General features: G+C 43.3%; 2 protein-coding genes across 2 annotated transcripts in view; both read right to left on the bottom strand.

Moving 5' to 3' along the window:
- Positions 1-7,361, bottom strand: part of cyba (cytochrome b-245, alpha polypeptide) — a 26,320-nt gene extending 18,959 nt beyond the window's left edge. Inside the window, exons 1-2 of the mRNA XM_008301800.1 lie at positions 7,355-7,361; positions 1,692-1,698 (exon numbers count right to left, since the gene is read on the bottom strand). The gene's annotated coding sequence lies outside the window, so the exon portion shown is untranslated. The remainder of the gene's footprint in view (positions 1-1,691; positions 1,699-7,354) is intronic.
- The window catches only part of LOC103372225 (heterogeneous nuclear ribonucleoproteins C1/C2-like), a 39,784-nt gene continuing 27,070 nt past the window's right edge, over positions 1,707-14,420 (bottom strand). Inside the window, exons 3-7 of the mRNA XM_008301801.1 lie at positions 10,268-10,318; positions 5,333-5,502; positions 4,166-4,279; positions 2,945-3,102; positions 1,707-2,014 (exon numbers count right to left, since the gene is read on the bottom strand). Of these exons, the coding sequence (XP_008300023.1) occupies positions 1,976-2,014; positions 2,945-3,102; positions 4,166-4,279; positions 5,333-5,502; positions 10,268-10,318 (532 nt within the window). The 3' untranslated portion in view covers positions 1,707-1,975. The remainder of the gene's footprint in view (positions 2,015-2,944; positions 3,103-4,165; positions 4,280-5,332; positions 5,503-10,267; positions 10,319-14,420) is intronic.

The raw sequence follows: 14,420 nt of genomic DNA, 5'->3' as shown, positions 1-14,420 counted from the left end.
TAATGTTCTAATCGAGCAACATGAATCTCCCTTGTTCAGGTTGTTTTCATCTCTCATAGGTCACCATCACGTACACTGAACTGAAAGCTAGTGCAGGCCATCGTCTCCTCATGTGGCTGTCGTATCTCAGCTCTGTAAAGCTGTTCCTGGGACGGAGGTGGAGATGCTGCTTTTTGTATAAAATGAGGTTGTTTAGCATCAGGATACCATGAGACTCAGACTTCAAACACTGCACTGGATTCTTTTTTTGCCATCTGTCTTTGGTAAATTGAATCCTCTACCTGCCTCTGACCCGTGCAGCTGCCATGTTGCTGCATTATGACACAAGAGGTTCAGAGAGAGTCTCTTCAGTGCTGCATGGCCAACTTGCTCGGAGTGGGACGTGCCGGAGTTCAGTTCATGTATCATGTATGGGATCACACAGTTGCCCTCAAAGCTGCGCGCACATTACGAATGCTGCTGTGCACAATCTCCTGAGGGTCAGATTGACCTCTGGATAAAATCATCTGAGCAGAGAGTAAAAAGAGATGTTGTGGATCGGCTCCGACTCCCTGCAAGCGAGGTGATGTTTGCTTACCAGCTCTCCTCAGTTCTGTACGGATTATGGTGTGGAACCAGTAATCGTATTGTTTTCAATAGTCTCAAGGTTTCCAGCTGGATTAAATTAAACAACTATTGATCTTCATTTTGTGTTTCTCCCAGTGTTCGTTTCTTCGCTACTCCTTTCCTCTGTTTTTAGAATAAAACACACACCACCACAAACTGCATTTATACTCAATATGAAAATACTTTTACTACTGTGACAATGAGTATTTCCACTTGGCTTATCTTAAGAATGCAAACAAAAACATGTAACACCATAGGAATTATAATAACATCATTATTTTTCCCTTTAAAAAACACATGAGAAGTCCTAAAGCAAGATTAAAATCAGACAGCTAAACAAGTACAGTAAAGTATACAATAATACACAATATTACACACTGACCTGGGCCTCCGCACATCTTAAAAGTGCCAAATACATAGCGGAAGAGAGTTGTGACATTCCTCTAATACACTTAACACAGAGAAAGTACTTGTACATCTGAAAGGTGTGACGGGTTGAAACATGTCATTTCAGAGATGTTACACATTCTAAAGGAGCGTACCGATACGTAAAAGCAGAAAACAACCTTCGTCCATCCTGAATGATCGTCCAGCTAAACTGTGATATCTAACAGGTTTGTAATAAAAGAAATATCGTGAGCTGAACAGCAACAAAAGAGAGTGAGCAGGTTTCAAAATACTTTGAGAGAGTGGATCCTAATTTTTCTGCAAAATATTCCAGATATAGTTTTATTTTGAAACACGACTACAAGCTGATGTGTACGTCGGCCCATGCTGCGTTAATATTTCCAGCTAAAAAACTACAGAAATTGAATTTTTGGAAGCTTAATTTTTGTCTTTCTTTCGAGAAACTCTCCCATCAACACTATAAATAAATGATTATTGTGCGTGTTGTTCGATGCTGGCATGTGTTTTCAAAAGAGAACTTTACTCTAAAAAGATAAGCTGGTACCATTTTTGTTTTAATTACTGCATTACACCACCACCGTGGTTGGATTAAACCTGGAGTACTGCTGTTTATGCAAATCCACTGCGAAGAATAGGTTAATTTCAAGTAGGTAGGTTAAATTCACCGCTCTGCTTCCAGCTGTTCTTTATAATTACTTTCTAGATAGGATCACTGTCCCGCTCACATGCTCTCAGGCCGACCTAAAGAATTCATGTCAGTCAGATATGCTGCTGATGTATGTGTCTAAGTGACCTGTGTCGGTGTTTCTGGAAAAAAAAATCAAGCTGCTGCTGTGACGCAAATAAACGCATTATATCATCTGATATGTGCACCCTCTGATATGGGTGTTATCTCGATGGGTTTGTGTTCTCTTCCTCCATGTTTGGCACTTAATCCACGTCGTTTTCTTCTATTCCTTCCTCATATTTCCTCCTCGGGGTCAGAGCTGTGGTTGCTCATCTGTGACAGACAGACAGACAGGCAGCGAGAGGAAAAACAAAGAGGCACTTCATTAACCGCGAGCTCAGGATGACTCAGGAAAATTTCATTGTGTAGGTATAACTGGATTACACAGTGGGAGAGTCCTGTTCCGTGTCCACGTACCTCACATGTATCATGTGCTCGTATTGTCTGTGTGATTTTCAAACCAAAATAATGTTTTCTTAAAATTCTGTAATAGTTATTCTCTCCTATTATAAACACACGGTTGCCCATAAAGTTGGAATAAAATACTTTTTTTAACCTCTTCTCATGGAATGGTTGTAATAATGGGATTTATTCTTGATAGATGACGTGTATATCTTCTCAAAACTTTATTGATATCACAAAATACACACAACACGTACAACAATTAACTTTTGCAAACTGTGTATTCAGACTTAAACTAAATTGGAGGTATTGAACAAATAGATTAAGGGTTTTGTTTTAATTTGTCCACCTTGGTCATATAACAGGAAACACATATTTGAGATGCATTAGAATGTCCACTATTACTCTTTTAAATGCCACTCAGTCACTAATATTGAGTCTGGCCACCCCTGACATGGATCAATGCGTTAAGACATGGTGGCATACTGTCCACAAGCTGGTTGATGGTGTCGATGGGCAGATCCCAAAGTTAGAACATGGGTAACTGGGACTCAGTATCATTGCACCTGGTCAGAAGTGATGTGTATGAACAGAAATAAAAAGAGGAATGTGTCTGAAAACAAAAATTATTCCAACTTTATGGGCAACAGATTCACACAAAACAGGGTTTGGACATAGAAAAAACTCCTGCTCAAGACAGTGAGACAGGCTTGGTAATGTGTCTCAATACCACCAGAAATTACTGTTTGCTCTATTGACCATAAAACCAAGAGAGCATCCTTCACTGGGGCTCAGTCTCACCGTGTGGTGGTCGTCATCGGGCTCCCTCAGCTCGGGGCTCTCCCTGTGGATTCGATGGCGGGAGCTGGGAGGGGAGAGGGAGGAGAGGGAGTGCTCTGGGCTGCTGGCCGACAGAGGATACGGCGAACCAACTGGACTGTCCTCTCTAAGAGGAGAACCTGGAACGCAGGAATGCACAAATTAGAGAAAAACAGTTTCTCGGGTCGTGAGTGGAAGAACGTACACCGTGGGTCGACGACGTTTCGCTGACTTTGTACAAGATGACAGGCAGAAAACAGGAGTGGGAGTGACAAGATGAAGGACGGATGTGGAGATAGCGAGAGGGAGGTGAGAGACAGCAGAGCTAGATGGTGAGGGACAGGGGAATCAAGCAGAGCCGGAGATAAATTAATATGAAGATGAGGGCTATCAATCGTCCAAGGTCATCCAAAGTAGAACACACACACTCATACTTTTCTGCACATCCACACGCTGCTAAACTGCAGAGGGACTAGGTCACGTCTTCTCTTTAGCACACTTTGCGTACGCGGTCCGATGTGATGATAATGACTCCAAGGTTCGAGGTTAAAACACTCTCGAGTCAATAACGCTTGAGTGTAGCGGAGTCGGACTGCACCGATTGAGTGGCGTAAACTGTGTTCCAGTTTATAATCAGTTTAATTAAGGCTGCAGTTAAAACACTTTCCTTAGGGAGGATAATGAAGCTTTGGCCTGGTCGTTCCCTGGCAGATGCTCAAACGTCCACATGAGGGCAGCAACACCACTCCCACCTCTTTGGAGGTGCCGCTCCTGGTCCCTGATAATTTATGTGTTTTCTGAAGCTCCATCAGTCAGTTACTTCAACCGCACTGTTTGTTCAGCATGTTCCATAATTTGCTCGCCACCACTAAATCCACACACTTCCACTCGACGCCCTGGATTCAACTTTGAAAAGAATAAAAAAAAATATCCTGACTGGAGGAAAATAATTGATTTGTCAGGTAAAACAGGAGTGGTTCCATCCGTGCAGTGCGTTTTCCTTCCCCCTCCTCTACTTTCCCCGCAGCACACATCCTGAGTCATTTTGATTGGGGTTGTGACTGGAGGAGCTAATCAAGCAGAAATCTGAAAGTGGCATATCGCCGGAGTCTGCCTCAAAATGATTTTGATGCGCGGATAGATTATCTATCATTTGATCTCACACCCACCTGCCTCCACTGTCTTTCTGAATGAGCGTCTCACCTTTGTGGTCATTCCTCTGTGTGTCCATCCTGTCAAGACTGTCAAGCAGCCCATCGATCTGTGTCTTTATCAGAGTCAGCTCCTTTTTAATCACCTGCAACTCTTCCATCCCCACTGCAGGGACACAGAGCGAGAGAATGTAAGTGACATTAGGAAATTACACAGCCGGGAAATATCTTTGGGGAGAGTTTTAAATGTACTCCAACCATATATATAAAAACCACAGAGCTGATAATGTCGTTTAGAGTTCAGCATTTTGGGAAATCCACTGTCGTGTCTGTAAAGGGAATATGAAGCCACAGCATAAAGAGCAAAAAAACAGGGGAAACAGCTCGTCTTGCTCTGTCCAGACACAATCTGTCTGCACCTCTAAAGCTCACTAATGATCAAGCTGTAGGCTGTAGGAAAAAGCAACAGGACTTCTCTTTTTGTAAGAAACCTCTTGGATGAGACATCTTCAAAAAAAAGACAAACAGCTGCTTTTTACAGGAACACTTAGGATTAATAATTCATTTGTGGGTTTTTTTTGTTTTGTTTAATTGGTGCTAAAGTAAGTGTGAAAATGCTCGGTTGTGGTTTTTACAAGCTGCTATGTGCGTTGCTATTTCTTGACCAGAAGCAGTGACTTCCTGGAGTCTTTTCTTCACAGTGCGACTCCAGGAAATGACCGCCCTTGTGCTGAGCTTAACTGACCATTTCAAGCTCCGGGCGCATACGCAGCATACAGATGTGAATGAAGGAGATGGATACGTGTGGTTTCCAAAATTTTAAATTAGCTTGAGCCATTGCATAAAGGCCATTTGGGGGATTTTAATTAACACATTGTTGTTGTCTGAGATATCATACAATTCATGCTGCATGTGCAGAGATACTTATTTGTTTCTGATTTAACCACCCAGGCCCAGATTTAGGCAATCCTGGCTGGAATACAGATATTTTTTCCTTCTGCGTGGTTTGTTCAGCATCACACACTGCATGGCTGCTCTTTAACAGATACATTCAGTGCATTAAAGTTTAAACGCTTGGAGTTTGAGTAGTCCGTTCACCAGAGGGAACCTGCAGCATCTCATTCTATCTTCCCGTAAGACCTAGAAGATAGTCGTGCTTTTCGGTTTCGAGCAGGTAAGTGCAAGCAAATCTCATCTGCGGCAAATTCCTTTCACTCACACTTGGCTGTGGTTGAGTTAGTGGAGTGGGCTCTGGAGCTTTTGGAGTGGGTTCTGTCTCGGCTGCGTCTGTGCCCGGAGGAGTAGGAGGAGGAGCGGGATCGCTTGGCCAGGCTGGGTCCCAGGGGTAGAGGAGAGAGGGATGCTGGCACACGCTGGTAGTCGTACACCCTGCAGATTAAGAAAACAAATAGACTCATTTTAGCTAACTGTTCCTCCTGCGTTTATTGTTCTCTGTGTGGTTTTGTGCGATCCAAGTGTCTGTCTGAAAATGAGAATGAAAAACAGCCTCTTCACAAAAAAGTTGGAAACAATCTATCCTGACACATATCTGTGAAAATAACCGAGCAGATAGATGGACAGTACAAAAGATGATTTTTTTTTTGTTGAGCTGTCTACAGCTGCTGCTCTAAGTTCAAAGGCTTCAGAGCCGACATTAAAGCCAACAGGTGTGGAAAGTTTCACAATCAAAAGGCTGCTCTAACCTTCACTCGCACAGCAAACGGATTCAGGGCGCAGTGCGACGGTCAAACCGGGAATAACAAAATGTATCTGAACCAGCTCAGAACAGAGAGGTGGTGAGATTAGTAGTGATAGGTTCTGATTTGAATACAATTTTTTGTCAATTTTACTGCTTATTGAAATTAAGGACAAGCTCATTTTTGGCTACATGTATTTTGAGCTCACGTATTACTTGCAAAAGTAAAATTAAGCTAATTATTTGGCAGAAAAATGGGTATCCATTTCTTAAAATATATCTTAACATTCATAACCAACTTTATGTATTAGCACTTGATCACACCCACTTCTAGCTTAAAGAAATGGTAAATGGTCTGCACTTATACAGCGCTTTTCTACCTTTGCGGCACTCAAAGCGGTTTGCAATGTTTCAACTTCGGGTTCAGTGTCTTGCCCAAGGACACTTCGACTGTGGAGGGGGCGGAGATCAAACCGCCAACCTTACGATCAGAGGACAACCTGCTCTACCACCTGAGCCACAGCCGAGATGATACCTACTGGAAAAAGACATTTAACCCTATTTGGGACTTTCTTGTTGCCATATGTAGAAGTCTTTCTGGGTCTATTGGACCCCAAGAAAGAATATATGCAAAATACTTCTTGGTATTCATTATAGACTTTTATACTATGTTAAATAAAATCCTGATAAGTTGATGTATTTTTGGTTCCAAATGCATGACAAATTTAAAAAACATCTTCAAAACTAGCTGCAAGGTAACGCAGTTGGTAGCACTGTTGCCTCGCAGCAAGAAGGTTGCCGGTTCGCGTCCCAGTGGGGGCACCGGGATCTTTCTGTGTGGAGTCTCCATGTTCTCCCCGTGCAGCGTGGGTTCTCTCCGGGTTCTCCGGCTTCCTCCCACAAGGTCCAAAAACATGTTGAGGTTAATTGGTGATTCTAAATTGTCCGTAGGTGTGAATGTGAGTGTGCTTGGTTGTCTGTCTCTAAGCGACCTGTCCAGGTGTCCCCTGCCTTCACCCTGAGTCAGCTGGGATAGGCTCCAGCCCCCCCGCGACCCTAGTGAGGATTAAGCGGTGTATAGATGATGGATGGATGGATCTTCAAAACTAAAAAACAACACCTGTCATCTAAACCAAAAGACCCCAAATGTCCTGAACAGGGTTAAACTAAAACATGAAGAGAAGCAGCTGGTCGAGCATCTTATAGCTACATATGGATGTATACACGTACATTCTGTGTTCCTTTTGTCTTTTATTTTCTATCTATCAAGAGCCAGAGAGTGAAATTGTCTCACTCTGGCTCTTGCCTCCTCCCCGTGGACAGCTCCATGTCTCTATCTGTCACTGAATGTAATTGGTTCTGTCAGGGCCAATCAATAGCTCCCCTCCAGGCTGGTAGTGCTGGTGACAGGGGCTGTATCGCAGTCAAACTCTATAGTGGTTACAGAAACGACACTTGGTGTTTGTGCGTGTGTGTTTCAGCAGAAACAGAAGTGATGCTGTGGTTGGAAAAGAGGCTGACCTCAACACTCACTGACCCACTGACCAGGTGAAACCAACCAGTCATCACTGGGCAAACTAGCAGGAAGCGGGAGGAACAGAGAAAACCAAATCTATGAATGTTTTTTACTTTTTGTGTAGATGATTAACAGATTCAGTGACTCGGTTAGAAAAATTAACTGAAAGAGCAAAAGGTCTGAACGCAAATTCAGAATAATTTTAGACGCGTCACAAATTTGTGCGGTAACAGCGATCCAACTGGATCGAGTCGCACTCTGGATATTTCTGGATCAAGGACAGTCTGAGCAGCACAGCCTAAATGGTGCCTGAAAAGCAGGAGTGTGAAAGCTCCTCTGCTGCATATAACAAGCCAGCAACACGCAGACAAGCTGTCAGCTGCAAGGACTTTGACTTGGACACTAATGTAGATTTAGTGATTGAGCTGTTAACCAGTCCGTCAGACACAGCCTGGCTTCCTGAAAAGTTTTCTGTATTGTTTTCCGTTATAGTCGACGAAGCCTCTACTTGATGCAAAGATTTCCACACAGACTGTGTACTTCCACAACACACACACACACACACGCAGACAAAAAAGCATCACAATGTCACATAAGGATGAAGTGCATTAGGCCACCATAAGTGTGTAAGATTAGAGGCTTTGAGCATTGTCCATGTGGGGAGACATAGAGACCAAAGACTTAGGGGAGTTTAAAGTCTTTTAGAGCAGTTTGCAGGGGCAGATAGACAATGTGTTGTTACACCGGCTTTGAAGTGTCATCTCAGAGAAAGGAGGCTCAGACAATGAGAGACGGTAGACGAGTGAGGATTACAGAAAAGTGTGTGAGTGTGTGTGAGAGAGTGTTTGTCTCTATGGATTAGACCCCACACGGAAAGCAGCTTTGTCAGCTCGAGCTGTTATCTGAATGTTGAAAGACACTTTACTTTCGTGTTTGCACAAGAGGACAGCGGACAAAAACAGTCATTTCTCTCTTTCCCCGCATATCGATGCGCACAAACAACACACACACACACAAACAGAGTCCGCGCTCACTCAAACCCAGAGGCAAGCGCGCACACACACACACACACACACACACACACACACACACACACAGCTGTCAGTAGTGCTAGCCAACAGCATGGGGAATAATCATGCACTGTGTTAAAAACAAATTGAAAATCAGCAGTGAGCGTTCCCCCCTGAGCAAAGGCAGAAAAATGCAGAGCTAGGAAAACCTCATGAAAATATAAAACAAAGAAATGATGACAGTTAATACTCAGAGCAACAGAGCATCGATATGTGCGAGAAAAGCAATAGGAACGGGGTGTATGTATTCTTTGTGTGTGTGCGTAATGTGACTGCCGTCTTTTATTCAGATGTGCTGAGTGGAGTGTTTATGAGCGAGGCCTGGGGGACACAGGAAGGTCCCAGAGCAATTTCAGTGGATGACCAATAATACAGAGCCACCGTGAGCTCAGCTAACTACCTCGTCTACCGTACACCTGCACTTACAGTACAAACGCACACCGCAAGCTACGTAACCGCAGAGCCGAGAGGTCGTGATAAGTCGCAAGCAATAAACTGGATTTCATTGTTTACAAGAGGCCTCATTTAACTCCACATTACGGTTGTTTTCAACTTGTTTAGGCAGCTTCAGGAGCAGCAAGTTCAAAAGAATGAAGTGAAAACAAGTTGAGATCGTTGACATTTTTACAACAGAAACAGTCACGTTTGACAGGGATGTTCAATTTAATTTTAATCTTATTAATTCGCAGATTGAAATAGTAGTTATGTTACTATATCCAGTGTTGTTATTATTATTATTACTGTTATTATTGTTGCTGTTGTTGCTGATTTTGTGTTGGTGTTGTTTTTTCTGCTGTAGCAATTTCCCTGAAGTTTTGTACCGAAGGGATCAATAAAGTTTTATTCTAATTCTAATTCTAGTTTGTTTCGCACGTCCTAAATTCAGCTAAAGGGAAGACACCAGAGCATAAAGTCAGTTTTCAGTTGTCATGCTCCTGAAGCATCTGAAATTTGTGATGAATGAAATAAAAAACTTAAACTTGTGGCAACTTTACAACAGAAACAGTCATTCACACATTAAAAAACAGAACCAGCTATAGTTATTGATGCCTTTTAGTTAGATATGAATCAATTAAATGATTAAATGAAGGTTTTTCTTAGTCCTTTATGAACGTTTTTTTTTTCTTTCTTACCATTTTGTCCCAGCAGTAGTAGCTTCTTATGAATTTCGGTAAAGTTAAAACACCAGAACATGAATTCAGTTCATGGTTTTCAGCACATAGATTTGTAATTGGCAGCTAACTGAACTTAAAAAAGAATAAAAAAAATCAATTTGTGGAGAAGCATTAAAAAGCAGATGTTTCCATAACAGGTGTAACTGGTCACTTAAAGGTTTGATAAGTATGAAAAGAACATCAGTGGCTTTGAAACCCCAAATGATGGATTTTCTTTGGACAAATGTTGTCCGTTGGTCCGGTAGAGCTTTGAAACTTCAAAATCCAAGTCAGGCAGAGGTGAAGCTGTTGTAGGTGTTCTACTTGTGGTTAACATGTTAACACATCAGTACATTAGGGTCACTTTGTGCTGTATGATGCAAGAAAGGCTCAATCTATTGCATTGGAGATTCAAGTCTTCTCAAATGCGTACCCCTAAATGGGACGACACATTGCAAATCCACTGTTTGGATGCACTTAAGTGTGCTGTGTTCTGTATTTGTGAGTATGTCTGCAGGTGTGCGACTACTGAGCCCCTTGCTGTTGAGCAACAACAGACAGCATGACTGACAGCTGTGCGGCAGACAGCGACGGGGAGCGGAGGCTGCTGGAGACAGTCAGGATGAAGAATCCGCTTTAGCTCCTTCCTTTAGCCTCGTGTGGCAGGCAGACAAGCAACAATGTGTGTGAGCCGCCATGCATAGCCTTCTGACAGTACCTGTCATAGTAGTCCTCGTGATAGCTGTCATAGTCCAGGTCGAAGTCAGATCTGCAGGAGAGGTGGAGACAGAGTCAGAGGCGGAGGAGGAGGAAGGTGGCTGGTGGGGTATTTGTCAAAACTACATGATGCGCTTTTACCGGAGCTATCACATATTTCACTTTAAAAAAAAAACCCTGCACGCTCGGTTGGTGCGCCACTGTGTAAATGTGTGTGAGTCTCAGCAGAGTTTATGTGCTACAACTGCTTCATCTGGAAAGAATACAGTGTTCATGATCTCCAGTCAGCTAGAAAAAAACATTGGATTTGTTCTGCTGCAGCATCCAGGGTGGAAAATCCATAGAAATTGGATCGTGCACCAACTGTACCACCCACCGAACACCTCGATGTGTGAGCCTGGTGAGGTAAGCTGTGAGGCATGTGTGTGTGTGTGTGTGTGTGTGTGTGTGAGGCAGATGAGTTATGTGACAGCACTGAACTTATATGGGCTGGTAGCTGGTGTGTACCTGCAGAGCAGACCAGAGGAAGTGGAGGAGAGCAAAGTGACTCTAAGCCAGAGCCAGATCACATTCTGGTGTGTCAGACCTCAGCATTCCTCCCTAATCCCTGCATAGAGTAGCTAATAATCCCTCCATGTTGCTCACCCTCCCTCTGTCTCTTTTGTCTCTCCGGCTGACTCACTCTTCTCTATCCGTCTTTGTCATTCTATCATTTATGCCATTTTTTTTTTCTCTTCAATTCGCTCCATCAGTACGCAATGTTTTAAAAGCTGAAATAAGTGATTTTTTTTTGGACGATTTGTATTTACATTAACACGGAATTAATATCCGTCAGCTGGCTTGGAAACAAATATTAAAACCATCTACCTAATACTCATGATGTCAAAATGACAGCTCACTGAGGCCTGGACTCCACAGACCTCTGAAGGCGTCCTGTGGTATCAGGCACAAAAACATCACCAGCAGATCCTTTAAGAACCAGAAGTCGTGAAGTGGGGCCTCCATGGATTCAACTTTCCAGCACATCCCACACATGATAGATTTGGCATTTGGCGGCCATGTCAACACCTTGAACTCTTTGTCACACCCTCCAAACCATTCCTAAAGAACATTTGCAGTGCATCCGGTAATGGTTTTGCTATGACAGAGATGTTCAGATAGGTGGTACATCTCTAAGAAAGACCCATATGAAGGCCAGGGGAGGGATGCAAACACATTTCTTTCCTGAATATTCTGTAGCCTGATCAGTCAGTAACTGATGAATCAGTAACATGAAATGAACTCGATGGACTTAATTCCATGTCATGATGCAGCTGCTCTGAATGCGGTCACGCAGCATGAGCCACTCCAGTGGTCTGTATCATGTGACCTGTTGCTCCATCAGCATAGATTATCAGTCAGTCGGCCACAACAGTGATGAAGGCTTATTGCACTTCAGCTCGCCTACAGAAGTGGAGCTCTGGCCACTTGGCATTAAGCACCACAAATGACTTTCTCGTGGTGCCACTTTAGGGGATAAACCTGACGTAATGCTCTCTGTTTGCCAACACAGAGGTGCCGGCAGTCTGAGTGAGCGTATCCTCAGGTCACTGCAGTGTTAAACAGTAGGAACCTGGTTTCATATGCAAAAGCCAGGTGTTGTAGCTGATGTTCAACACATTTTCTGGCATGCACGCCCTTATCGATTAATAGACGAGGTGTGTCAGAAAAGTTCCAGGACTGGTGTCACAAAAGATATATTTCAAATCCAAACTACAAGTTCTCCCCTTCAAAGTAACGCTTCACCCCAGACTTCTCTACCACGCCGCCATGCACTCCTGGAAGGATTCTTCAGCTCTGTCGTCACAGCCATCTTGATCTCATCCACGTCTTCTAAACGGGTCCCCTTGATGACCCCCTTGAGCTTGGGGAAGAGGAAATAATCCCACGGAGCCTGGTGGGGTGAGTAGGGAGGTTGCTCCAGCACGGAGATGTTCTTCTCAGCCAGGAACTGTGGGATGCTCAGGACGTTGTTGTCATGGTGAAGAGGCCACGACTCGTCCTGCCACAGCTCTCGCCTCTTCTGAACGAAGCAAACGCCGCAGGATCTCTTTGTAGACGTGCTGGTTGATTGTCTTGAAAACTGGTAGTTTGTAGTTTGGGTTTGAAATATATCTTTTGTGACATCAGTCCTGGAACTTTTCTGACACACCTCATATATATATAGTTATGTATAACTGGTTAACAATGAATCATTACCATCGGGCAGGACACCCAGCTGAATTTATTCCAGAGCTACACCAAGAACACCTCACAAGGCCTGCTGTTTTAGAGACGCTCCCACCCAGTCGTCTAATAGCCACGACCTGCTCCAAACCCGCTCAGATCCTCACACTTGACCATTTTTCCTGCTTCCAACACTTCAGCTAAAGGTTGCTGCTCACTTGCTGCCTAATATATTCCACTCACTGACAGCCGCCACTGTAATGAGATAATCAATGGCATTCACTTCAGCTGTCGGTGGTTTTAATGTTGTGGCTGCGCAGTGGATATAAATATTTGGCTCCTTAGCTGCTGAATGCTCCATTACACAGCGAGTACAGTGTACAGTGGGTTTATCACAGCAGCCTGCCGCAGTCAAAAAAAAAACTACACTGACGAGAGCAGAGAGAATCAAAACCAGAACAGGGACGATGCAGGACAGGAGACGGGAATCTGCAAAGCTGAAGGGAACTGCAGGCGAATTATGTTTCTCTGTTGGTTTGTCACCAGAGGGGCCGTACAGTAGTAATGCAATATTAAAAAAAAATGTTTATTGGCCTCTAAAATAGGCACATTTTTAGATTGACTGAGCTTTTTGTACATCAGGATAAACATCAGGGGATTGAAATGAACACTTCTACACAGTAGTCAGCGTTACACACATAATACAAATAAACACAGACAAACAAACCTCACAGCCTCTATGTGTGTGTGGATGTGAAGTGCAGACTTATTCTGGAGTGGACCGTAATCACATCTCCTCCAGCGCTACTCGCACGGACTCCTCTTTGTCTCACACCAGCTGGTTTTCAGAGCTCAGGAGACAGGAAGCCTCAAAATAATTTATAACAAGTGCTCATGTCTCAGCTGCACACTTGCCAAAAAATGCAAAGTCTAATTTCAATCCAATTTAAAGACTGCCTTCTGTTATTTGAAACGGAGAGGGTCGACGTGTTGTTTTAGCTCGTTTTGTCCGACCGGTCCAAGCATCTTTCTTTATTTGAGGACACAAAATTAAGAGGCATTTCTAAGGGAATTTGCCTTTTTTTTCACATGCATAAAAAGTAAAAGACACACTGAGAGGAGGAAGGACAGAGAAGGACAAAGAGGAGCAGTAACCCCACAGCTTCTTAGCCGAGCTGAGCCTTTTTTGTTTTTGTTCACAAGTGAATTCAGCTAGAAGAGAGATGGAAAATAACAGCTATTCACCAGAAATCCTCACTGAGGGGGAACTAAGCTGCTGTTCACTTTCTGTTCGCCTTCGCCGGTTTACCTTTGGCTGGTGGTGTCTGCAGGTTCTCTGACATTTGTTTAATCACTTCTTTTTGTAAAAACTTACAGCAGCAATCTTTTTATTCTTAATTATTTCAGGGCTTTAACTCCACGCTTTCCACTACACCTCTTGAGTTTATTTTGATTAACAGACGCTATAATAATAAGTGAGTATTTTTCTTTTTATGAACACGTAATCATCACTTAAATGCGATTAATTATGAATAAAGTGCTGCTGCTGCTCGATGTAACAGTTTTCACATTTGAACAATAGGTCATTTACATTAGTTAGCTGTTATTTAACCTGCAAATGTTGAATAATAAATGTTTGGTTATTCGTTCCGTAATGACGGCCGGGTCGTTAAAATGTCACGGCGGCACGGCGTCGATACGACATGGGTATTTTCGTGTGATTTAGTGAAGATAAATCTGCGACAGGTAAGCACAGCCCATTTAGTCTGTAATTATATCCAAAGTGAGCAGCCAAGCACCTCAGCCAGGAGAGAGAGAAGCAGATGGACAGCAGGGTCACTAAAGGCTAATTAATTTCTTTTCATAATTTCTCAAGTGCCAAAGCAATCCATTAGACATGGCTGGCTATAAATCATCTCAGCCTCAGCGTGCCTGCGTGTGTGTGTGTG

The sequence above is a fragment of the Stegastes partitus genome, unplaced genomic scaffold (genome assembly GCF_000690725.1).
Source record: "Stegastes partitus isolate 25-593 unplaced genomic scaffold, Stegastes_partitus-1.0.2 Scaffold1716, whole genome shotgun sequence".
Taxonomy (NCBI): domain Eukaryota; kingdom Metazoa; phylum Chordata; class Actinopteri; family Pomacentridae; genus Stegastes; species Stegastes partitus.
Note: the sequence above shows the minus strand (reverse complement) of the source record. Positions and strands in the feature narration are given on the sequence as shown.